At 37.9% G+C, this 27,500-nt stretch overlaps 2 protein-coding genes across 6 annotated transcripts in view; both read right to left on the reverse strand.

The window, feature by feature from the left end:
• efhc1 (EF-hand domain (C-terminal) containing 1) overlaps positions 1 to 12,412 on the reverse strand; it is a 16,015-nt gene extending 3,603 nt beyond the window's left edge. The window contains exons 1-8 of one of the 2 annotated variants that reach the window (XM_087296489.1): positions 11,379 to 11,612; positions 10,701 to 11,120; positions 8,838 to 9,125; positions 8,248 to 8,400; positions 6,141 to 6,333; positions 5,407 to 5,627; positions 2,328 to 2,468; positions 1,549 to 1,762 (exon numbers count right to left, since the gene is read on the reverse strand). In XM_087296489.1, coding sequence (XP_087152615.1) covers positions 1,549 to 1,762; positions 2,328 to 2,468; positions 5,407 to 5,627; positions 6,141 to 6,333; positions 8,248 to 8,400; positions 8,838 to 9,125; positions 10,701 to 10,949 — 1,459 coding nt within the window. In that variant the 5' untranslated portion in view covers positions 10,950 to 11,120; positions 11,379 to 11,612. 2 annotated transcript variants of the gene reach the window in all.
• Positions 12,413 to 17,980: 5,568 nt separating this feature from the next.
• The window catches only part of eva1aa (eva-1 homolog A, regulator of programmed cell death a), a 99,597-nt gene continuing 90,077 nt past the window's right edge, over positions 17,981 to 27,500 (reverse strand). The window contains exons 7-9 of one of the 4 annotated variants that reach the window (XR_015518951.1): positions 25,293 to 25,442; positions 20,648 to 23,130; positions 19,177 to 20,209 (exon numbers count right to left, since the gene is read on the reverse strand). Coding sequence is in view for 2 of the 4 variants with exons in the window: in XM_087298867.1 (XP_087154993.1) it covers positions 22,754 to 23,130; positions 25,293 to 25,442 (527 nt within the window). In the remaining 2 variants the exon portion in view is untranslated. Of the gene's footprint in view, positions 23,131 to 25,292; positions 25,443 to 27,500 lie in introns of all 4 variants that reach the window. The other 3 variants (XR_015518952.1, XM_087298867.1, XM_087298868.1) reach the window with 3 other exon arrangements.

Here is a 27,500-nt window from a genome sequence, read left to right on the forward strand (position 1 = left end):
ATAAAATGACCACAACAGATTTATTCAAGTAAGCTAGAAAGTCAAAGAGCTTAGAATGACCAAGAGGCAACGTTCCATTGCAACAGCAGCGCCCAGCAACAGCAGCGGATTCCGCCATTTCGGAGTGAAAGCTGTCAGCTGTCCATTGGATAGTATTGCTTTCGCGATGGCAAGCAGCTAGGGATGGCTGACGTAAAACTGACGTTTCGACAGAGTGTCGAGATCCCGAAGCGCAAGTGTTTCGAAACACTGCACTGAAGCATGATTCGAAACACCCAGGTCACGTGACTATAGTGTTTCGAAACACCTGGTCACGTGACTAAAGCGATTCAAAGCATTGATCATTTCATAAGCGTTTCGAGACCTGGAGAATATGCACTTGACTGACATGGTCAAATTCTAGTTTCTGATGCGTAAGGCCTAGTGGACCGTGTGTGAGCACTTTGATACTGTTTCATATTAATTTTGGGTTCGAATCCCGACTAGTACAAATACTCCATAATCATGATTTTATGTATTTTAATCATGTTTCTGTTTTATGGTGTAGCCTAGATAGGATACAGCTGCCGATACGCCGTCAATTTAGCATCATTTTTGTAACACTGTAAAACAATAATTTTTATTTTTACAGTACTGTGATAGGTTTAGGTTTTGGATAGACGTTAATAAAATACAATGGGAAATTTAATCAATAATATGAATAATTATTGTTAACTTCTGGCCACAACTGTGTCTGATTTAGCAACAACCATGTTTTATGACTAAAACAATACAAATTTATTTACAAAGTGTTTATTCGGATGTCAGAGCAATGTTGAAACAAAACGATACAAGAACAAAGCATTACCAACTGATATTAAAGCATTCCAAAATAATTGTAACAGCCTAGATTCGAACCCAGTATCCCTGCACGGTCACGAACTCTAACCGCTCGACTAAACCACTTGTAGGTTCAAGGCTACAAAGTGGAGTTTCATACCTCAATTTGCTCAACTGTTCTGTGCTGAAGCTGTTTTAGTGCAATACAAATGAAATGACCACTAGGTGTCACCGTAGAGTGGGGTTTCGAAATGTTTCGAAGCTTCGACACATTTGCTTCGACTGTTTCAGTGTTTCACGAAGCCTCGCTTTGCCCACCACTACAAGCAGCTGCTTTGTTTTTTATTTCTTTAAAAAGCGCATTAAAGCTGAGATACAACCTGAAAGACGACAAAACAACACTTACTTTCACAATCATCAGCACTTTGAATAGTTTATTTAACAGACTTATAATATGCTGTTATTCTATTGGAGTTTTCATTCCAAAATGGCCACCGCGCCATCTAGTGGCTGTTTCCAAAATCGCACTAGAGTGTCGCCTCTTGGTGCTTCTATGCTCTTTGGTATCGTATAGTTCAAAGACACTATAGTATTTACTATAATTGACTATGTTTTTTCATAAGTTGTGCCCTAAGAATCAGTGTTTTTGTCAGCAGTGTCTGTCAGGCCTTAATCACAGAAGTGTGTGTTAAACATCAGGATCTGTGAGGTGTGTGTGATAGTCATTACCCTCCACTGTGGCTCCGACACACAGGTCTGCAGGCTGGTAGTATTCAGGCTTTTCCGCTGTGCTTCCAGGTTTGGGAATGCGAGTTTTCTCCAGGAATTTCCCCCCGATGATGCCGGAGTTACGTGTAGATTTCTCAAAGATGCTGATCATGTCATCGGCGAGGTGGAAAGACAGAATGAAGCGCCGGCCCTCGTCCAGGGGATTCTGGGAATCCTGTGGAGAATGAGGAAATGTTAATTTAAGGAATCAAGCATTATCAGAAACACTTTAATTGACATTTTCCGTTTGTAAGTGTCATTAGAGGGGGAAAGCCCCGCCTACTAGTGATGATCTCTCCCTCATTAGCATTAAACATTAGTCTTGTTTTTGAATCTGCCACTATGCTGACACACAGGCATTTGTAGCTCCGCCCTCTTTTGAAAAGTTTAAATTTAAAGCAACAGTCACCACAACAATGCAATTAGGATCAAATCCTAAAAGGGTCAGTTATAAAGAGTAAGAAAGCATTATTTGTGAGGTATTTTGAGCTGAAACTTCACATACACACTCTAGGGGCATCAGAGACGTATTTAACATCTTGTTAAAAGCGGCATAATAGGTCACCTTTAAATACTTTCCAGTGGATTAGATATTAATTTTGGAAATGTAAACAATCTAGGTTGTTTTGGAATATTCATTTCAGCATAATAATTCTATTTTCGAATACTATGTAGGACAGATAGTATGTGCATCGGGATGCAGAAAAAGAGAGAGAGGTTGAAGAAAGCTTCATTCTCACCAGGCGTGCAGCGTAACGCAGGACTTTATGGTCGTTCTCCAGCAGTTTGATCACATTTTTCTTGGGCGGTTGAGGTATCAGAGACAGGCAGTTCTGCAGAGAGTCCTCCAGAGAACCAAAACCATTATACGGAGGAATCACCTGAATCAATAAACACCATAAGCAGCAAACCGATGAACAACAGATGGAGAGATCAACCACACAGCATTTACCCCACACAAACAGCTCAAGTGGAAAAATAGATAAAATAGGCTTTTTTCAACAATCGATCAGTTAAAGAAGGCAAAACATTTTTTAAAACAATTGCAACATTTATTAGTCACGCCTTAAAAGAAGATTCCAGTAGTTAATAATAGGCAATGGCATAACAGAAAGTGTCTGTTATGTGAATAAAAGTAAACGCGTGATGCTTCAGTTTCACCACTAGGTGTCAGTACAGTCAAAGACGATTGTGCTGAAAAACAACGTTCTGTGAAAAGATGCAGATCGTGGAGTTCTAGAGAAAAAAAAACACTGTTGGGTGTAATTACTTACAAAGCAGTTATAAAGTAGCTACTTTAATTACATTACTTTTCTGCAGAAAAAAATAAAGTAAGGAGTTACTTTTCATGTTCAGGTCATTCATTTACAGTTACTTATAATGCCCTTCTTTAAATACTGTACATAAATTCAACCATTCTGGATCAATTAAGAGAAGCAATTCAGCAATTCAGAGTATTCAGTTATTAAACATGTTTGAGAAACTATGATGAGTCAGAAGTTTATGTCATTATATGGAATGCATGAAATAACGTGTTATTACTTTGAAATATTTTGTTTTGATTCATATAATGTTTATTATTTTTAAAGAGTTACTTTTTTAATAAAGCTAAAATGTCCTGTTTGGCTCCAATTAAAGTCATTGTTGAGTTTAATTTCTGTTGTCTATGCGGCGTTGAGATTCATAGGCAGTGCATTTATGCGTCAAAATTAAGCTCTGTTGAGTCAAGTCATTTAATATCTTATTGAGTAACTGTGTTACTTTTCAGACAGTAAGTCCAAATTTAACCCTCTACTGCACACATTATGGTAGATCTACAAAAAAGTATTTGACTGTTTTTCTTTTTCTTAGAATGGCTTAACTTGAAGTGCTGTAAAAAAAAAAAGGAAAATTTATTTTTTTTAAGGTACTTTATGATACGTTGCATACAGTATGGCAACAACGTCTAATGCCGAGTTCAGACTGCATGATTTTCAAAGTAGTCGTGTCACAGATGTTTTCACACTGCATGACTATCTGGGCTAGCGTTTCGTCGCTGCTTTGTTTACACTGCAAGATGGATCGGGGACAGGGGCTTTCAGATTGCATGACTTTACTATAGGAAGAATCGCCGACAACTTCGTCCAAACTACGTTCTCATAACTACATAATGAGAAAGAAGCCTTTAATGGGGTAGAACATGTACATGTTTGCTCACCTGGGTTTAAAGGGAATTAGCCATTTCTCCTCAACGTTGATAATAAACTAATTTCTTTCTGTATGAAATGTCAAACAGACACGGTTGCTCCTGAGTCCTGTCAAACCTCCACTAGTTTTTCCTCCATTTCGTGAGTCCAAATAAACCGAAAAAGAGCGCTTTTAACTTCTCCCCCAGCCTCCCGCTGGCCTGCAGCAGGTATACACACACGCACACACAAGTAAGAGCTGCTCTCTCATTGGCTGTAGGCGATCGCTGATGTTATTTTCAGTCAAAACTCAATTCACACGGCATGATTTGAATCGCCGACAGCTCCAGATATTTAGCATGTCAAATATCTCACAGGCATCGGCGACTCATCGGCGATTCTCTCAGATCGCGTCTTTATAAGTTCATACTGTGTGATTGTCACTACCGTGCACGAGCGGCGATTTGCCTGTGATTTCAGGCATTTGTCGGCGATTTTCTCAAAACCTGTCGGCGAGCCAAAATCGGGGCTAAAATCACGCAGTCTGAACTAGGCATAACTGTGCATCTAACCTAGAAATTTCTAATTTAGAATTTTTCTTTTAATTAATAATGTTAAAATAATAATGTTAATAATGAAAAAAAGAGGATTTAATTGGGGTTGCAGCATTATAAGCTTTAACACAGAACTTATAAACGGCACCTTATACACACCTTCCAACAAAGTCAGAATTATTTGCCCCCCTTTGATTTTTTTCTTTTTTTAAATGTTTCCCAAATGATGTTTAACAGAGAAAGGAAATTTTCACAGTATGTCTGATAATATTTTTTCTTCTGGAGAAAGTTTTATTTGTTTTATTTTGGCTAGAATAAAAGCAGTTTTTAGTTTTTTTTTAAAATATTTTAGAGACAAAATTATTAGCCCCTTTAAGCTATATATTTTTCCAATAGTCTACAGAACAAACCATCATTATACAATAACTTGCCTAATTACCCTAACCTGCCTAGTTCACCTTCTTAACCTAGTTAAGCCTTTGAATGTGACTTTAAACTGTATAGAAGTGTCTTGAAAAATATCAAGTAAAATATTATTTACTGTCATCATGGCAAAGATAAAATAAATCAGTTATTAGAAATGGGTTAATAAAACTATTATGTTTAGAAATGTGTTGAAATAATCTTCTTTCCATTAAACAGAAATTGGGGAAAAAATTAAACATGGGGACGAATATTTCAGGAGGCCTAATAATTCTGACTTCAACTGTATATTTATATATATGCCTTCTAAATGATTGAGAGAACCAATCAAATTCAAGTAAATGGCTGCTGCTCACACAGTACGATTTCAGCCACAAATTGTTCGTCTGAGAAAAAATTAGTAGGAAAAAAAGTGTATTTCTGGCAGATTCAGAAGAATTTAAGCTACAATTGTTTTGGATTATTTAAAATCACACAGTGTGAGCCGGGCTTAAGTTTACAAAGAACAAGGGAAGATTAAAAGGGACAGTTCTCCCATTAGATGAATCTTCTGTTCCAAATCTAAGTTGAACACAAAGGAAGGTAAATTATTAACACTGAGGTGAGTAAATTATGGGGTATTTTTCATTTTTGGGTGAACTATTCCTTTAATTGAGAAGAGCTGTGACATATCTGACCCTCTTGATGTCCTGCTGTGTTCTGGTGTCCACAGTGAAGGGTTTGATGGGGATGTCGGGATGATGGTGTTGATAGTATTTGTGTGTGAAGTCATCACAGTCGTACAGCAGGAACCGTCTCCCCATCAGGTTAACCTCCTCGCCGACCCTGAAGTCTTGAGGACAGAAATACTCCTTCACGTCATGAGGAGAAACTTCCAGAACGCAGCTGGGGAACGGCTCTAAGTGCAGAAAGGCATACAGTTATATATAACGTTAATATAATGATGTGAACTAGACCAAAGTCTTCAAAGGTTTCAAAATGTAGATTAATTAATATTATTGTTAAAACTGCTTATAAGACAAGGTAATTGCAACTTTTGCTTGACCTAGATTCCAACATATAAAGAAATTTCAAATAAAATATCTAATACAATTTTAGATATGTATTTTGTTTTCTTGCGTGTCATGACCATTAACCATCGTCTGGGATCGTGAATATTTAAAGCTTTTGTTAAATTTAGGTATTTAAAATCTGCAGTGTTACTTTGTGTTTTTTTTTCAGTGAAACAAAAATGTGAGTGCTGTTCTAAAAATGTAGAATAGTAAGTGGTTCATTCCGCTGTGGCAACCTCTGATATACACGTGACAAAGCTGAAGGAAAAGAAATAAATGAGTAATATCTTTTAAAAAACCTTCGAACTGCAGCAGGTGCGTTTAAGGTAATCCTGTGTGTGTGTGTGTGTTTGTCTCACCGCAGGTTGGTTTGATGTGTTTGGGGATCTTCTGTCGGCGGAGCAGCACTGGAAATGGGTCCCGGCCGCTGTTTGCCTCGTGATGTTCACAGATCTCCACGGAGTCGTCAACCAGATAATAATGTAGAGTTACAGGCCGTTTCTCCCCATAGAGAGAGTCTGAGTCGTCCCAGAGCGCAAAGAAGCGCAGCACCTGGAGAATACATGTAAGTGAGCACACACAGCAGTATGTACAGCTTATTGTTGAGCAGAACTACAGCAAACTGGCGGGTATTACTCATTCATTCATTCATTCACTCACTCATTCATTTACTCACTCACTCACTCACTCACTCACTCATTCACTCACTCACTCGCTCATTCTTTCATTCACTCTCCCATTCATTCATTCACTTATTAATTCATTCATTCACTCACTTATTAATTCATTCATTCACTCACTTATTATTTCATTAATTGAATCACTCATTCATTCATTCTTTCACTCATTAATTAATTCATTCATTCACTCACTCATTCTTTTTCTTTCTTTCTTTCTTTCTTTCTTTCTTTCTTTCTTTCACTTGTTAGTTCATTCATTCATTCATTCATTCTTTCTTTCTTTCTTTCTTTCACTTGTTAGTTCATTCATTCATTCATTCTTTCTTTCTTTCTTTCTTTTTTCTTTCTTTCTTTCACTTGTTAGTTCATTCATTCATTCATTCATTCATTCTTTCTTTCTTTCTTTCTTTCTTTCACTTGTTAGTTCATTCATTCATTCATTCTTTCTTTCTTTCTTTCTTTCTTTTTTCTTTCTTTCTTTCACTTGTTAGTTCATTCATTCATTCATTCATTCATTCTTTCTTTCTTTCTTTCTTTCTTTCTTTCACTTGTTAATTCATTCATTCATTCACTTACTGATGCATTCTTTCTTTCTTTCTTTCTTTCTTTCTTTCTTTCTTTCTTTCACTTGTTCATTCATTCATTTATTCATTCATTCACTCATTCATTCACTCATTAATTAATTAATTCATTTACTCATTAATTAGTTTAATAATTCATTAATTCATTATTTACTAATTATTTAATTTATTAATTCATTCATTTATTGTTCCTGACTAAACTATTTTTGTCCAATGTTTATAGTCATTGGCGACCCTTGCTAACTGGATAAATTAGTGTAGGCTTTTATATCAAATTATATTATATTTATATCAATGTTTTGTTAAATGTTAATTATTTCATTATTTATACAACTTTTTGTGTTGTTTTGAATATATTCTCTATTTTTAAGTTGAAGTTATTTGTTTATATTTTTATTCATTCATTTATTTTCTTTTCGGCTTATTCCCTTTATTAATCTGGGGCTGCCGCAGAACCACCAATTTATTCAGCATATATTTACACAGCAGATGCCCTTTCAGCCGCAACCCATCACTGGGAAACATCCACACACACTCATTCACACACACATACACTACCAACAACTTAAGTTACCCAATTCACCTATAACACGTTTTTGGACTTGTGGGGGAAACCGGAGCACCCAGAACAATCACCTCACAGCAAGAAGGTCACTGGTTCGAGCCCCGGCTGGGTCAGTTGGCGTCTCTGTGTGGAGTTTGCATGTTCTTCCTGTGGTCGCGTGGGTTTCCTCCGGGTGCTCCGGTTTCCCCCACAGTCCAAACACATGCGGTACAGGCTAATTGGGTAAGCTAAATTGAATGAGTGTGTGTGGATGTTTCACAAAGATGGGTTGTGGCTGGAAGGGCGTCCGCTGCGGAAAAACATGCTGAATAAGTTGGTGGTTCATTCCGCTGTGGCGACTCCAGATCAATAAAGGGACTAAGCCAAAAAGAAAATGAATGAACCACTGAATGACTATAAAATAAATAATATAATATAATTTAAAATAATATAATATTACACTTCTGAGCATTAAAAAAAAGCTTTTGTTTTTATTTTTTAGTAAATATTAAGTCTTGTCAATAAAATGTGTTGCAGTTAGTCTACTGACAGGAGGAAATTATAAAACATAAAATTGAGCTGAAAGCATGAGAAATAAACCAATAAAAACAACAGCAAATATACAAATATACTTTACAAACCAGTTTTTTTAAGTGTTTACCTGTCGATCCAGAGCAAGGAATCGCTCCAGCTGATGGTTGTGGTCGTAGGGTGTGATGTGGGTTTGTTGGTTGTGAGCACGGCGGGCAGTGTACGGGTCACTGGGAATGGACTCAAACTCATTCAGTACAATTCCCTGACTCTCCATGAAGTCCTACACACACAAACAGACATATTTGTTTTTGTGAATTGTGGGGACATTGTATTGGTTTCTATTGTATTTATACTGTACAAAATGTATACACACACTCTTGTACAGCTATCTTTATGGGGACTTCCCATAGACATAATGATGTTTATACTATAAAGACTGTACTGTATATTTGATTCCTTTACCCCAATCCTACCCCCAAACCCGACCATTACAGGAAACAATCTGCATTTTTACATTTTAAAAATACTTCATTCTGTCTAATTTATGAGCTTTTTTGTCATTGGGACCAAACAAAATTGACTGGTATTTGCTCCCCACAACATGAGAAACACAAGGTAGACACACACACACACACACACACACACACACACACACACATATTTATTCAGACCAAACTCATCAGACATATCACACCAGCAGACTCGTTGTCTTTGTACCTGTGTGAAGGGGTCGCAGTGTGTGATCCTGTAAACCTCTCCAAACAAGTTGATGTCCATCCCCACGTTCAGGTCCTTCCAGTGGTACAGATCTCCACGTGGGTTTTTGCTCAGTCTCTGCCGCTTGATCAGTTTTCCCTGAGGGATTCCAGAGTTTTCCACCGGCGGCTCGGTCACACAGATGCTGTCGTCCTCCAGGTGATAGTAAAACACCACTGGACGAATGCGGAAGTGCTCATCCCAAGAGTGAAGCACTTCCTGACGGAAATAACCATAGAAACGCAACACCTGCAGAGGTCAGAGGGGAAAGGTGAGATGGAGAGATGGACAGACGGACAGACAGACAGAAGTATAGACAAGACTAGATAAAACAATAGATGGATGGATGGAGAAAACTACAGAAAGAACGATCGATAGATAGATAGATAGATAGATAGATAGATAGATAGATAGATAGATAGATAGATAGATAGATAGATAGATAGATAGATAGATAGATGGATGGATGGATGGATGGATGGATGGATGGATGGATGGATGGATGGATGGATGGATGGATGGATGGATGGATGGATGGATGGATGGATGGATGGATGGATGGATGGATAGAGAAAACTACAGAAAGAACGATAGAGAGAACGATAGATAGAACGATAGATAGATAGATAGATATATAGATAGATAGATAGATAGATAGATAGATAGATAGATAGATAGATAGATAGATAGATAGATAGATAGATAGATAGATAGATAGATAGATAGATAGATAGATAGACGGACGGACGGACGGACGGACGGACGGACGGACGGACGGACGGACGGACGGACGGATGGATGGATGGAGAAAACTACAGAAAGAACAATAGATAGATAGATAGATAGATAGATAGATAGATAGATAGATAGATAGATAGATAGATAGATGGATGGATGGATGGATGGATGGATGGATGGATGGATGGATGGATGGATGGATGGATGGATGGATGGATGGATGGATGGATGGATGGATGGATGGATGGATAGATGGATGGATGGATAGAGAAAACTGCAGAAAGAACGATAGATAGAACGATAGATAGAACGATAAATAGAACGATAGATAGATAGATAGATAGATAGATAGATAGATAGATAGATAGATAGATAGATAGATAGATAGATAGATAGATAGATAGATAGATAGACGGACGAACGGACGGACGGACGGACGGACGGATGGATGGATGGATGGAGAAAACTACAGAAAGAACAATAGATAGATAGATAGATAGATAGATAGATGGATGGATGGATGGATGGATGGATGGATGGATGGATGGATGGATGGATAGAGAAAACTGCAGAAAGAACGATAGATAGAACGATAGATAGAACGATAAATAGAACGATAGATAGATAGATAGATAGATAGATAGATAGATAGATAGACAGACAGACAGACAGACGGACGGACGGACGGACGGACGGACGGATGGATGGATGGATGGATGGATGGAGAAAACTACAGAAAGAACAATAGATAGATAGATAGATAGATAGATAGATAGATAGATAGATAGATAGATGGATGGATGGATGGATGGATGGATGGATGGATGGATGGATGGATGGATGGATGGATGGATGGATGGATGGATGGATGGATGGATGGATGGATGGATGGATGGATGGATGGATGGATAGATAGAGAAAACTGCAGAAAGAACGATAGATAGAACGATAGATAGAACGATAGATAGATAGATAGAGATAGATAGATAGATAGATAGATAGATAGATAGATAGATAGATAGATAGATAGATAGATAGATAGATAGATAGATAGATAGATAGATAGATAGATAGATAGATCTTCACCTTCTTGTCATAAGCAGCGTGTGCCGGTATGAACTCTAGTGGCAGGTGTGATCTATCGGTACCGTAGGTCAGGTTGGGGATGTCGGTGATCAGCTGGTTCCTCTCGCTGTGACTGATGTTCACAGACAGCAGCGGGTCTTGACCGATACCCACCACGGGCCGCCGGGGCTGAGCGTACCCGTTCTTAAAATCAAGAGTCTGAGCTCGGTGGAAAGCAGATTTCTGGAGGACAGGAGAATAAAACAACATGATTTATGCACATCATAGGGATATGAAGAGACACTTCACCCAAAACTGAAAACTCATTATTTACTCACCCTTTATATTCAATTCAAATCTGTATGAGTTTCTTTCTTCTCTTGAACACAAAATTAATGTTGTAGAAAGCTAAAAACCAGTAACCATTGATTTCCATAATATCTGTTTTTCCTACTATGAAAGTCAATGGTTACAGGTTTTCAACATGCTTTAAAAATATCCTTTCGTGTTCAACAGAAGAAAGAAACAAAGTTTTGGAAGCACTTGAGTGAGTAAATAATCATTTTGGGTGAACTATCCCTTTAAGAACGCTTATGAAGATATAATAATCCAGAAAGAAAATGGCTGCATAGTCATGTTAATTTTTGCAAAAAGTCATAATACTTTTCATTATAAACGCATATTTCTTGACTTTCATACTATATGTTTTTCCTACTATGAAAGTCAATGGTTACAGGTTTTCAGCATGCTTCAAAATATCTTCTTTAGTGTTAAACAGAAGAAATAAACATACGTTAAAGGTTTGGAACCCTTTGAGTGCGAGTAAATGTAATTTTGGGTGAACTATCCCTTTAAGAACATTTATGAAGATCCAATAATGCAGAAACAAAACGGCTGCATAGTCAGGTTCACTTTTGTAAAAAGCCATAAAATCTTCATTTTAAAGCTAAAGCCTTGACCTCCACAGTATTCCCTGCTGAAAAATCCAGCTTAAACCAGCCTAAGCTGGTTGGCTGGTTTTAGCTGGTTGACCAGCCTGGTTTTAGAGGGGTTTTGGTCATTTCTAGGCTGGTTTTCAGCCATTTCCAGCCTGGTCTTAGCTGGTCAGGCTGGAAAATAATCAGCTAAATCCAGCTAAAACCAGCTTGACCAGCCTGGTTTAAGCTGGACATAGGTTTTGGCTGGACCCCCAGCTTGGCTAGGCTGGTCAAGCTGGTTTTAGCTGGTCATCTCCCAGCCTGACCAGCTAAGACCAGGCTGGAAATGGCCAAAACCCCTTTAAAACCAGGCTGGTCGACCAGCTAAAACCAGCCAACCAGCCTAGGCTGGTTAAAGCTGAATTTTTAAGCAGGGTTTGTTTGTCCCACTATGAAAGTCAACCGTTACAGGCTTTCAGCATGCTTTAAAATATCTTCTTTAGTGTTTAAGAAGAGAAGAAAGAAACATATTAAAGGTTTGCAACCACGAGTAAGAGTAATTTTCATTTTGGCTGACCTAAGAACGCTTATAAAGATATAAGTTAATTCTACAGAATAAATCATTGGGCCAACTATTAGCAGATAATACGTGCTTACACGGTTTAAAACTCTTACCGTTAAATCGCGAAATGTGTTTCCTGGCAGGAAAGGAAGTCCGTGTCCTGTATTAATAGACATTATGACTAATTTCTCTCTATAAATGTTTATTAAAATAAAGTTAATATGCTTTTCTCTCACGGGACTGCAGTGCTTCCCTGAGGAGGGTTATTTACAAAGGTCTCCATGGAGATCACAAACACTTGCGGTTGTGGTGATAATGTAAACAAGTCCCTCACGCACAACGTATTCACTAGCAGGTGGCGCTAAATCTTTCATTTACTAAAACAAACCCTCCTCCGCCTGTACATGAGCGGATAAAGGCCATGCTGAAATAATACAGAAACATTAAACAGCAGCGAGCAAACAAGGTTGAGAGCACTTTTCAAACAAAAAACATCCTGCTTTAGGTGCGAGTAAACAACCCACATGTGTACAATAAGCTAACGTATATATATTTTATACGTATTTAGATTTACTACATCTGTCCTACTACAGGCGGAAAAATAAATAAAACTTACTGCACATGTGCCACTTTATTATTATTATTATTTTTAATTACCCTAAATACATGTATAAATAAAGATAAATAAATAAATAATGTAGTAAATATGCAGTTGGACATTTTTATTCTATTTTGCCAACTGCTAGTTTCATGACCACATTTATTTAGTTATACATTTATTTTTCCTCCCCAAAATAATTTTTTTATCAAAATTTTCTGGCTACAATGTATGAAAGCATTTATTTTATGTTATGGGCCATTTAATAATAATAATAATAATAATAATAATAAAATAATAAATGTTGCATTAAATATTTTTAAGCAAACATCTACTTCTGCTACATTTCTGACCCTATTTTGATAAAATTATTAAATCATTTACAATGACCACTATATATTTTAATATTTAAAAAAAAAAACTTTTGCCAACTGCTAATTCTTCACCTTATAAACATAATTTATTTATTTATAGATTTATTTATACTGACCAAATTTTATTTATTTATTTTTTACATTTTCACAAGCATCTTTTAATTTTATGTTATGGCCCATTTATTAATAATAAAAAAAGATTAAATGTTGCAACAAATATTGTTAAGCAATCCTCTACTTCTGCTACATCTCTGACCACAATATGTTTAACTAATTTACATGGAGCATTATATATTTTTAAATTAACTTTAACATTGTATTATATTTTTGAAAACTTTTTCTTTATGTATTAATTATATTTATTTACATTGATTTATTTAAAATATATTTAACAACATCAGATATTGGGGAAAAGACATCATTATTTATTTATTTAAAGTTAAACATTTATTTTTACTGCCCAAATTATTATATACATATATATATATATATATATATATATATATTTTATTTGCTGGCTACAATGTTTGTTATTTTATTTTATGGGTCATTTAATAATAATAAAAAAAGATTAAATGTTGCATTAAATATTGTTTAGCAAACATCTACTATTTCTGACCACAATATTATTCATTTTTCTTAATATAGACCACATTGTTTAAAAAAAAAACATTATATGTTGTATTATATATTTTTGAAAACTTTTGCCAACTGCTAATTTCTTGACCTTATCTATCAATTGTATTTATTTACATTTTATAAATGTATCATACATCTAACATAATCTATTTATTTATTAATAAATTTGTTATTATTAATAATATTCATATTAATGATAATAATTAAAGTTAAATCCATATTTACCAATAAACACATATCTGAACACAAGCACCTTTAAAAAACTTTATTTTGAAGAATGTAAAGTAAGTTATTTAAGGTTTATCATCCTCTGCATGAAATCTGAGCTCTCCTGTGCTGTAACAGAAACACATAAATCACAGCTGTAACAAACAGAAAGGACATTTGTGTTGACGTGTGTTGTGTTTAAGGCACTGTTCTGTGCATTACGTTCCTATAAGACCCTCTTTGAGGTTAAAGTTGCATCTATGCAGGAACATCTGAATGTTTCACATCCGCTTTACACCAACAGAAGATTATACACACACAAAAAACACTTGGATTGCATCCCTGAGCAATCAGGCAAAGCTCTGCCACAGTATAAAAATATTCCATCCAAAAATATATATATGTAGTGGTATCAAAACAAAACTGTTTAAATATCAAAATAGATTTCATAAAGGCGGAGATGAATTTACAGCGTGAATAATATAATGCACTAAATAAAACAGACGTGGACAAATTTGTTGATACCCTTTCATTGAAGAAAGAAAAACAGAGATGGTCAGAACTACAAATCTGTCACGCAACTGGACTTCAAATCCCATCATGCACCTCTCACACACAAGAATCAAACACAGAAAGACTAGACAGGATAATGCTTTGTGGTTTTACAGGGTATAAACCAACAAGACTCAGCCATGAGTGTGTGAGAGGTGAATATAGAGCCCTTGCAATCAGTCTATGATTCGTTTCCAGCTGTGTGTGGGGAACCAGGGAGAGAATTGAAACTGGTGTGTGTGTGAAGTGCATGCTGGGATTTGAAGTCCGTGACAGATTTGTAGTTCTCTAGCGATGCACTGTAAAAAAAAAAAAAAAAAATAAAATCAGTTGACGTATTATTTATTTACGATAGTGAATTGCATTATGGGATGTTGATCTCTGCTCTGTTGACCTTTATTGTTGAAAATTCAACTCTTCAGTTTAACAAAGTGACTTTTATTGAGATTTTAGTAGTCGTTTGAAATAATATAATGTATAAGAAATAATATATAGAGAAATGAGTGTGTAAAATAACAAAATATGTACGGCGCGGTTTATTACAAGGGTTTTGTAGCATATTTTACAACACCATTCCAGACAATATATCACTATTTACATATTTAAACTATTAAAAATGTTAATAAGTCACTTTTCTGAACTTTCTCAAGGTTAAAAGTTGTTAGAGGAAACATCAATCTCCCATTATCCAATTTAAAGGCATTAAAAAACAGGGAAAACAAAAAATAAATACAGACAACCGCTAATTTTTACAGCCTAGTCACTGGAATAAGTGAAAATGTAATGGTAAATCAGAAATTACTGAGAAATCTGATATTGCTTTGGAAATGTGGTTCAACAGAAGCATTAAAAAAGCACTAAATTATAGAGTACAAACAATTGAGTCCACGTCTGGATTTGTGTAATTGTAATGTCTAAAAATATTGACTCAAGTCACACATAAACGCATGCATGTCATTGCAGTTATTAGTAATATGGCAAAACAAGTTGCATGCATTGTAAAGAAAGGCAATGATAAATAATAGATCTCTGCCACACTTTACAAAAATTAACTGACAATAAGCAACACGTTTCCTTCTTGTCTTTATCTATAGCCTTTATTAGTCTTCACTTGTGTATAGGCATGGGACGATAACCGGTTTTAAGATATATTGTGGTTTGGAAAAGTCAAGGTTTTAAAACCGCTAAAATTTTCTGTTATACCGTTCCTAAGGTATGCGTAAGATTTTTTGTAGATGTGTCGTAAATAAATTTGTGTTTTTGAAACTAATGAAGACAGCAGAAGTCAATGATTTACTTGAATTAATTAGCCTTGTTCATGTTAATTCGACATGTTCATTGTTCCAAAATATTATAAATGTTTCCTAAAATAAAATAAATTGTCCAATAGGGTAAAAAAAAGAAGCTTTTTTACCTTTACCATTAGACAATTTATTTTATTTCATTTATATAGTTTTATTTAAAGCTTTTGTTTTGTTGTTGTTGCTCAGACACTTAAGAAAAACATATTTTAGAGCAGTAATAAAAATACCACGATACCGTGACATTCAGGCACGTGCACACATAGGGCTCAACCTGTGCAGTGCACATGCCCTTTTTAGTCTTGGATAGAAAGTGCCCTTCCAAAATGATCAAAAGTGCCCCCGCGACGCGACACACCCTCGGTCCTGCCCTTCAGTAGGCGCGCGACAACACAGCTGATCAGAACGCGCGCAAACCCTCCCCCCTTCAAAAAATGTATCCTGCACATGCCCTTTGGACGGTCTCTGCACGGGCCTGATGACATTTTTATCCAAGGTTATCATACTATCAGAAACTTATACCAGCCCCTACCTACTTGTGTAATCTGTGCTTGTTTTAACACATTTATTGTCTTTCACATATTTTTGGTCTTTTCCATATTACTGTCAACATTGCTAATTAGGGCCCGAGCACCTATGGTGTGTTGCCCCTATAGGAATTGCTCCGTTTATTCTTATTTATTACTTCCGCAGAATGGATCGCAATTTTGAGGTTCTAAACATGCCAGAAAACTCACAAAACTTTGCACACGCCCCAGAAGTGGCGAAAATTTACGAATGTTATAGTTTTTGAGAAATTGAGCATGGCAAAATGATTCGACAGCGCCACAGAATCCCAGCTGGGTCAGTTTGCATTTCTGTGTGGAGTTTGCATGTTCTCCCCGTGTTGGCGTGGGTTTCCTCCGGGTGCTCCGGTTTCCCCCCACAGTCCAAACACATGCGCTATAGGTGAATTGGGTCAGCTAAATTGGCTGTAGTGTATGACTGTGTGTGAATGTGAGAGTGTATGAGTGTTTCCCAGTACTGGGTTGCGGCTAAAAGGACATCCACTGCGTAAAACATATGCTGGAATAGTTGGCGGTTCATTCCGCTGTGCCTACCCCTGATAAATAAGGGACTAAGCCGAAGGAAAATGAATGAAAGAATGAATGAATTATATTTTGGACTCGCAAAGATTTCTAGTCTCAAATTTGCACCTCACAAATGTGCACTTGTATCATAAAAAGATATTAGCATATACCATTTCTGATTTTGATCATATATTTGCAGAGATTACATCTACAAAAGCTTTTTTTTTTTAATTAAATACAATTGTTATACTTTTGGAGCCTTGGTGTTGCTAACTTTATATTTGTTTATTATTTTTGAATAGTTTATATTGATCCTACAGTTCAACAAAGTGACTTTTATTGACATTTTAGTAGTTTAGTATACTACATGATGTATAAGAAATAACATATAGAGAAATAAGTCTGTAAAATAACAGAAAATCTACAGACGGTTTATTACTAGGTTGTTGTTCTTTAATATACAACACCAACCCAGACAGTATATCACTTTAAACTATTAAAATGTCAACAAGAGTCACTTTTAAAACTTTTCAAGGTTATAAATTGATGGAGGAAAGTTCAAGATCTCATAATCCAATTCAAAAGCATAAAAACACAGAAATACAGAAAACTGCTGATTTACAGATACATTTACAGTCTGGTCACTGAAATAAGTGAAAAAAATAACTATTGTTTAATTTATATTTCTTATGTCGACCCCGGCCATTGAACTGACGTGTGAGCATTTTTTTATATAGATTTGCAAACATTAGAAATGACATCATCAGGAATTTGTCATTGTCAATTGATGTTAACTGATGTAGTTAACTAACAGAACCATATTATAAAGTGTAATGGAGGAACGCATGGTGAAATACATCAACAGAAGACTGCATTGTTTCTTTGCAGACGCAGCCTGGTTTGTCATATTTGTTTCCTAATGCAATGACATGCAGATATGTGTAACTCTCCAAACACGACTATACACTCATATAATTATACAGTTAAATGCAAAATCAATAGCCCTCCTGTGAAATTTTAATTAGTTTCCAAATATTTGCCACATGATATTGAACAGTACTCAGTATTTCCTATAATTTACTTTTGATTGCGCTTTATTTTGATGGTCCTCATTGCACATTTTGTTCACTAAAAGTTGCATTGCAACTACGTGCCAAATACTACAATTTGGGTATTAGTAGACTGTCTGCCTAATATCTGCTGATTCTGCTCCTTTAACAGACATTTAACCGCCTATAAGAAACTTAGCAAGTACGTGTCAACTAACACTAACCCCAACCTAACAGTCTACTTATAATCTACTGAGAATTATTTGGCATGTAGATGTAATGTAACTTAAATTTAACAAAATGTGTTAAAGGGACCACCAAACTAAAGTGATACCATATTTTTTCCTCATTTATTTTTGCTTGGCTGGAATAAAAGCAGATTTTAAATAATGCTAAACATCACAGATCAATATTACACTGTAAAAAGTGATTAGTTAATTAAGAGAGTAAAGCAATTGCTTTAAAAATGCTTAATACTTAAAAATATGGTAAGCAAACCTATTGTTACTTAGAGCTGTTAGGTTGGCTTGTTTTTTTAGTTATGCAAGTTTTACTCTTTTTTTTTTTGTTGTTGTACAAAACAAAGCCAGCTAATCGCTTTTCACAGTGTATTAGCCCCTTAAGAATTATTATTTTTATTTATTGGGACAAAACAAACCACTGTTGTTTAATGACTTTCCTAAATAAACCAAGTTAAAATAACCTAATTAGCCTAACAAGATGACTAGTAAAACATACAGTTATCATGGCAAAGACAAAAGAATTGAGTTATTAGAAATTAGTGTGGAAGAAATCCTGTGATTATCAACTGGGAAGTGTTCTCTGCTTGTTAAGTGTGACGTAACGAAAAGCGGCTTCTGGGTCCAAGTGATACATCAAACTCTATAAGGAGACTCAACACTTACAAAGCGATGTAATACTCTCGAAAATCACGACCGCTTTTTAAATATACAATTGAAGCCAGATTTATTAGCCCCCTTGAATTATTAGCCCCCCTGTTTATTATTTTCCACATTCTGTTTTTTATCGCAGAGCAGATTTTCTCAACACATTTCTAATAATAATAGTTTTAATAACTCATCTCTAGTAACTGATTTATTTTATCTTTGCTATGATGACAGTAAATAATATTTTAACAGATATATTCTAAGGTTATAGTCGGGAAAAAAATAGCTTAAAGGGGCTAATTATTTTGTCTTTAAAATGATGTTAAAAAATTAATAAATGCTTTTATTCTAGCCGAAATAAAACAAATAAGACTTTCTCCAGAAGAAATATATTATCAGACATACTGTGAAAATGTCCTTGCTCTGTTAAACATCATTTGGAAAATATTTTTAAAAGGAATAAATTCAAAGGGGGGCTAATAATTCTGACTTCAACTGTATATGCGTAATATCAGATGGCCAGAAAGTGATACATTTTTACTGAATTGTTAAAATATTGGTGTCTGTTAAGTCCAGAGACTGTTGTGTACACCATAATTTTACATAAAATTCACTTTAAAATTAGTGGCGAAAAAGTGGTCATAAACAAATATTTTTTTAATGCAAATGAGACCCGGAAACCACACGTCACGACTCAACAAGTGCATTAAAACAACTTACATTTCACACAAGGTCTATTACAATTTTGCCTCCGACTGTATGCGTGTTTGTGTATGCGTGTGTTTGTGTGTGTATTTTGTCATATCAAACTAAAAGGTACTTAAATTGGTGACATTTCTCCCTATACAGAAGGCGGTCCTGACTGTTTGAAGGACCAATCACAGTGCTAGGAGCTTATCCTGCCTCTCACAGCTGCCTATAGACTCCTGCGGTGCTTCTCAATCTGAAGAACACGTCCTAGCAACCCTGACACCTCAAACTGAAGCACCCTTAGTAGGCAGCATTAGTTTTGCACCCTTCATTCGGCCTCTTTGAATACACTAAAGATGCATTTTTCTGTTCAAAAGGCGCTCCTGGAGTCAGCTCTCAAAATGGACTACATTTCCCATGAGCTGAAAATCGGAATGTTCCGCTTCCTGGAATGAAACGTTAATTCCGGAACTTGCATAAATTCTGAACTGGACATCAGGCGGGAAATAGAGTGCATCTTTTCAGCAGCGTGGCTTCTGGGAGTTAGTTTTCCATTCATTTTCCCCAATGGGTCTTCATATGAATGTAACAGAGTATACCTATGAGAAGAATGACACTCCACTGTATAAAGGGCTGAGTTCTACACAATCGATTTGTGTTGGGATGACATAAAAATTAAGTTAACTTATTCGTTTTTACATATTTAAGTGGATTGAACCTAAAACAATTAAGCTGTCCCCAGGGCCGGCGCGTCCATAGAGGCGACCTAGGCGGCTGCAAAGGGTGGCAGAATAGTTATATCCTCAGTTATATCCGCGTCTAGGGCGGCAGAATAGAGAGGGCGGCGTCCGCGACAATACCCTCACCACCCGCACCCTCAGTTATATCCGCGTCTAGGGCGGCAGAATAGAGAGGGCGGCGTCCGCGACAATACCCTCACCACCCGCACCCTCAGTTATATCCGCGTCTAGGGAGGCAGAATAGAGAGGGCGGCGTCCACGACACTACCCTCACCACCCGCACCCTCAGTTACATCCGCGTTTAGGGAGGCAGAATAGAGAGGGCGGCGTCCGCGACACTACCCTCACCACCCGCTCCCTCAGTTATATCCGCATCTAGGGCGGCAGAATAGATAGGGCGGCGTCCGCGACAATACCCTCACCACCCGCACCCTCAGTTATATCCGCGTCTAGGGAGGCAGAATAGAGAGGGTGGCGTCCGCGACAATACCCTCACCACCCCCTCCCTCAGTTATATCCGCGTCTAGGGCGGCAGAATAGAGAGGGCGGCGTCCGCGACAATACCCTCACCACCCGCACCCTCAGTTATATCCGCGTCTAGGGCGGCAGAGTACAGAGGGCGGCGTCCGCGACAATACCCTCACCACCCGCACCCTCAGTTATATCCGCGTCTAGGGAGGTAGAATAGAGAGGGCGGCGTCCGCGACAATACCCTCACCACCCCCTCCCTCAGTTATATCCGCGTCTAGGGCGGCAGAATAGAGAGGGCGGCGTCCGCGACACTACCCTCACCACCCGCTCCCTCAGTTATATCCGCGTCTAGGGCGGCAGAATAGAGAGGGCGGCGTCCGCGACAATACCCTCACCACCCGCACCCTCAGTTATATCCGCGTCTAGGGCGGCAGAGTACAGAGGGCGGCGTCCGCGACAATACCCTCACCACCCGCTCCCTCAGTTATATCCGCGTCTAGGGCGGCAGAATAGAGAGGGCGGCGTCCGCGACAATACCCTCACCACCCGCACCCTCAGTTATATCCGCGTCTAGGGCGGCAGAGTACAGAGGGCGGCGTCCGCGACAATACCCTCACCACCCGCACCCTCAGTTATATCCGCGTCTAGGGAGGTAGAATAGAGAGGGCGGCGTCCACGACACTACCCTCACCACTCGCACCCTCAGTTATATTTATTGCATAAATATCAGATGACTGAATATCAAAATCAGAAAAGTTAAGGTTATTAGTTAGCATAACTGCTAAATTAGTTACTAATAACTTGAGCTAATTAACTAGTAACTAATAGCTATAATTAATATATGCTTAAAAAACCTACTGAAAACCTAAAACCATTGCCTTCCATAGAAGCAAAACACCCTCATAATCAGTGGTTACAGATTTCCAACATTCTTCAAAATATCCTCTTTTGTGTTTAACAGAGGAAAGAAAATCAACATGTTTGGAACATGAATTAGTAAATCATGACATTCATTTGTCATGTTTTGCGTGAACTATCCCTTTAACAACCTCAGAACTCACATCAGGTCAGCCTTTAATAATTTAGAAGATGTCATTAAGGGTGCTTTCACACCTACACTTTTGTTTCGGAACCTGTCTCGTTTGCCCAGTTAGCGCGGTTCGTTTGGCATATGTAAAAAAAACAATCGCGCTCGGATCTGCACTAGAACAATCTCTCCGAGATCGCTTGATTGAGGTGTCTCGGCTCGATTGAAACAAACTCTGGAGCGGATCGATTGTAGTGAGAAAGCGAAACGATTCGAGCGCGGTTATATCACAGTGTTTTATGGATATGTCATAGGCATATGGCTATATGAAGAGAGAGTTATGAGTAGGGCAGGAGGTCATTCCAGACATCTCAAGTCTCCCGGATGCTTCGGGAGTTATCCGCAAATACACAGAGACTCCCGGATGCCCACAAACGAGTGATAATCTCCTGGTAATCACGCGTCTCCCGGTCCCCAAATACGTTGCGCACCCTTCTCACCCCTCCCCACCGCATCCCTCCTCGCTCCTCAGACACAATGCAAGCACCGTGTCAACCACCACCAAACCACCACTCCCCCGACAGGTGAGCGAACTCTGCAAAATAAACCCTAAAACTGACCAATGTGAGAAGAGTTTACTCACAATTGACTTGTTTTTGGTCCGTTTAGAAACTTTGCAGTGTGAAAGCGAAGCGCACCAAGAGCAACAATGTAACAATTTTAATCCCTGTTTCGTTACAACTAACTCGATTCACAGGTGTGAAAGCACCCTAAAACGAATGTCCCTATGGAGAAAACGAATGGAGTATTGACTTCCAGAGCCCAGACTGCAGCACTCTATTACCGAAAGCCGCATTTGACCTTTGACCTCCGCATGTTGAAAGGTTACGGATGAAGCGCACCGTAACGAAGAGCTTATTTCCACTGCAAAGGAAAAGCGCAGTTTAACACCACGCTAACGCTTCAGCATTCATCATCTGGCAATTGCTTCTAATAGTAGCGATTGAGACTACGTGTCCCCGGGACGTCCGGCTGTCCGTTCATCCAGATCTCTCGTATGATGCGCTCTCTCTCCTCCAGTCTCTGCGCTCGCTCCAGCTCCTCCGCCGATGTGAAAACGTTCGTGTTTAGCGTTCGCTCGAAGCGCCGGTGCCGTCGAGCTGACAGGTCTGAGCCGGTGTCCCAGTCTGAATCAGAGTCAGTGGTGTCGCTGTCTGAGTCCACAGCTCTCGGACGCTTCTTAGCGGCGCCGTGACGAGGTTTACAGTCCATACGGCAGGAGATCTGAACCACCAGTGCAAACAGGGTCAGGAACAGACCCGCGCACACACCGCACATGAAGTACAGCGCACATCGCTCTGGGTGCTCTGAGATGGAGAGAAAAGAACACAGCATTAGAGCTGGCATTAAACACACTAAGAGCATCTTGATGAAAATAAAACAAAAATGTGGTCAACTGGTAAAGTTTTTGTTGAATGGCTATCAGTCATTTAGGGCGGAGCTATCAGTCATTTAGGGCTGGGTTATAAGTCATTTAGGGCGGAGCTATCAGTCATTTAGGGCTGGGTTATAAGTCATTTAGTGCGGAGCTATCAGTCATTTAGGGCTGGGTTATAAGTCATTTAGGGCGGAGCTATCAGTCATTTAGGGCTGGGTTATAAGTCATTTAGGGCGGAGCTATCAGTCATTTAGGGCTGGGTTATAAGTCATTTAGAGCGGAGCTATCAGTCATTTAGGGCTGGGTTATAAGTCATTTAGGGCGGAGCTATCAGTCATTTAGGGCTGGGTTATAAGTCATTTAGGGCGGAGCTATCAGTCATTTAGGGCTTGGTTATCAGTCATTTAGGGCGGAGCTGTCAGTCATTTAGAACAGGGCTATCAGTCATTTAGGGCGGAGCTATTAGTCATTTGGGGTGGGACTATCAGTCGTTTAGGACGGGGCTATTAGTCATTTAGGGCGGAGCTATCAGTCATTTAGAGCAGGGTTATCTATCATTTAGGGCTGGGTTATCAGTCATTTAGGGTGGAGCTATCAGTCTTTTAGGGCGGGGCTATCAGTCATTTAGGGTGGAGCTGTCAGTCATTTAGGATATGGCTATCAGTCATTTAAGGCAGGACTATCAGTCATTTAGGGTGGAGCTGTCAGTCATTTAGGACGGGGCTATTAGTCATTTAGGGCGGAGCTATTAGTCATTTAAGGCGGGACTATCAGTCATTTAGGGTGGAGCTATCAGTAATTTAGTGCGGAGCTGTCAGTCATTTAGGGCAGGGCTATCTATCATTTAGAGCGGAGCTATCAGTCATTTAGGGCTTGGTTATCAGTCATTTAGGGCGGAGCTGTCAGTCATTTAGAACAGGGCTATCAGTCATTTAGGGCGGAGCTATTAGTCATTTGGGGTGGGACTATCAGTCGTTTAGGACGGGGCTATTAGTCATTTAGGGCGGAGCTATCAGTCATTTAGAGCAGGGTTATCTATCATTTAGGGCTGGGTTATCAGTCATTTAGGGTGGAGCTATCAGTCTTTTAGGGCGGGGCTATCAGTCATTTAGGGTGGAGCTGTCAGTCATTTAGGATATGGCTATCAGTCATTTAAGGCAGGACTATCAGTCATTTAGGGTGGAGCTGTCAGTCATTTAGGACGGGGCTATTAGTCATTTAGGGCGGAGCTATTAGTCATTTAAGGCGGGACTATCAGTCATTTAGGGTGGAGCTATCAGTAATTTAGTGCGGAGCTGTCAGTCATTTAGGGCAGGGCTATCTATCATTTAGAGCGGAGCTATCAGTCATTTAGGATGGGCTATCAATGCATTTTTCATTTCTGCTCCGATTTCATCCATTCATCAATCTTCCTTCATTTTGTTAGCAACACCCATCTTTTAACAATCCAATCAGTTCCCAAAGGACAAAATCATGCATCGCACAACATTTTTATGTACATCACAACAGTGGAAGAAAGGACAATCTTAACTTCTGTTTTGAAGATTTTGAGCAGAATCTGTAGATCTGTAGTTCTAGGTGATACATATAATAGCAACGAGAGTTTTTCTAGATAAAAAAAAAATCACTAGCCGTGGCTCCTGCTGACACACTGAAGTATTTTGAAGTTAATCAATCAACCCATATAAGAAATAAAACATTCAAACAGATATCATAATGTAGTTTGATTTTAATATGATCGCTTTGGATGACAAAAGCACAAGAGCTGGTAATGCAATCAAAATGACCATTCAACAAACTGCAAAACAAAAGCAACCGGACTACATTTGCACATGCTAATGGTTTGAAATCTTTAGTATGCGTTTAGTTTAAATCTCCAAAAAAAAAAAACTTGTCACCGTTCACTGCCATTATAAGAAGCACAAAGGACCACAGATTCAGTTCAAAATTCTCTTTAGTGTTCTACTACAGAAAACATCACCTACATCTTAGATGACCTGTGGGTGAGGCCAAGAACAGGATTAAAAAAACATTAAGTGTGTACTTTAAAGTTTCCTTCAGTTAAATGAAGTCTTGTTGGTGTGACTTTACCTGTGATGTAGGTATATGCCGCCAGCAGGCTGCTGATGAGACTCATAGTTGGTCTAATGACGCTGGAAATGGTCGGGTTTGGATTCAATTTTCCAGTCCGATCCGCTTCTTCTGAAGACGGACCAGAGCTCCGGCCTCGCGTCGACCTCCCTGTGATCAAACACACACACCGTCACTGCATCATTATTTTACAGCACCGGGCTGCGCCATGGGTCTTTACCAAACAGAACGTTTATATTTGTATGGTTGGTTAAAAACCCGCCTCAAGCTTTTGTAACTGGCAGTAAACAAAAGGATGAGTTGGATTTACATCAATAATTCATCAACAGCTTCTCATAGTGTGTGTATGTGTGTGTGTGTGTGTGTGGCATGACTAATATGTTTTTTTTTCGTAGATGTTTTGCAAAATGTTCTTGCAGATCATTTTTATGCATCCATTTATACAACTTCTGCAGTCTTGGATTATATTGCACAAGTCAAACGCATTTAAGTTATGTTGGAAATATGCCACTGAACACACATGATTGTCACTAAATAGTTGCCAAGGGCAGGACACTAGTATTGTGCTCTAGACTATATAACAGTTCAATTTACAGCACCTATATAAAGTGCATAAAAAGCAAAAGCAATACTCTTAACTAAATAGTTGGCTGAATTTATTGCAAAACAGGTACAGCACTATCTTGCTCCAATCAAATGTATTTTTAAAGCACCAAGAATTGTATTACCAACCTCAACTCTTTAAATAAAAAACAAAAACAAATGTGTTATTTAGGCTAGAATAAAAGCAGTTTTTAATAAAAAAAAAAAAAAAAAAAACATTTAAGGTCAAAATTATTAGCCCCTTTAGGCTTTTGATAGTCTACAGAACAAACCATCATTATACAATAACTTGCCTAATTACCCTAACCTGCCTAGTTAACCTAATTAACCTAGTTAAGCCTTTGAATGTCACTTTAAGCTGTATAGAAGTGTCCTGAAAATTATCTAGTACATATTATTTACTGTCATCATGGCAAAGATAAAATAAATCAGTTAATAAAAATGAGTCATCAAAACTATTATGATTAGAAATGTGTTGAAAAAATCTGCTCTCCTTTTAACAGAAAGTGGGTAAAAAATAAACAGTGGTCTAATAATTTAGGGGGGCTAATAATTCTGACTTCAACTATAAATATATATATATATATATATATATATATATATATATATATATATATATATATATATATATATATATATATATATATATATATAAAGCTGTATTTTCAAAAGTTTGAACTGGACTGAACTGGAGTTTGAAACACATGCAGGTATTAGTTTGTCGATGCCAGAATGTCAAAGGTAAGTTGTGTAAAAACTCTGCCAGCTCATTTAAAGAGTCACACATGAAAACAGTTCTTTTTTACAGCTGATTTTTTTGTCCATTTTCTCCTTATTGGCATTTTCGGGTTTTGACCAAAAGAGAAGCACATCAAAAATATCACAAGTCATTTGCAGAGACTGGATCATTTTCAGCTGAAAAAAAAATTGGTCAATCAATTATCAAGAGAAAAAAAAAACAAGATTTGATAACAGCCTGACTATATTTTTACACTGCTAACAATACTTTTGAGCAACAAATCACCAAATTTGAATAATTTATCACTAATAATAAATCATACAAATTAAATCACTTATAATAATTAATAATTAACACACAAAAACACATGTGGGGGGGGCTTATATTTTCTGTCTGACAGAAATGCCATTTTGTCTCATCCAAATATGCAGATAATAAATCTCAACACATCCTAATTAGTGCACAGTTTTGGAGTCTTGATTTCTTCTATGGCGAGGCATATGGTCGCTGTCGCTATGGGTCGCTGGTCCGAACCTCGGCTCAGTTGGCTGTGTGGAGTTTGCATGTTTTCCCTGCCTTCGCGTGGGTTTACTCCGGGTACTCCGGTTTCCCCCACAGTCCAAAGACATGCGGTACAGGTGAATTGGGTAGGCTAAATTGTCCGTAGTGTATGGGTGTGTGTGTGTGAATGTGTGTGTGGATGTTTCCCAGAGATGGGTTGCGGCTGGAAGGGCATCTGCTGCGTAAAAACATGCTGGATAAGTTGGTTTTTCATTCCGCTGTGGCAACCCCGGATTAATAAAGGTACTAAGCCGACAAGAAAATGAATGAATGAATGATTTCTTCTTTTAAAAAAAATAAAACTC

The sequence above is a fragment of the Danio rerio genome, chromosome 20 (assembly GCF_052040795.2).
Source record: "Danio rerio strain M-AB ecotype USA chromosome 20, GRCz13ab, whole genome shotgun sequence".
Classification (NCBI taxonomy): domain Eukaryota; kingdom Metazoa; phylum Chordata; class Actinopteri; order Cypriniformes; family Danionidae; genus Danio; species Danio rerio.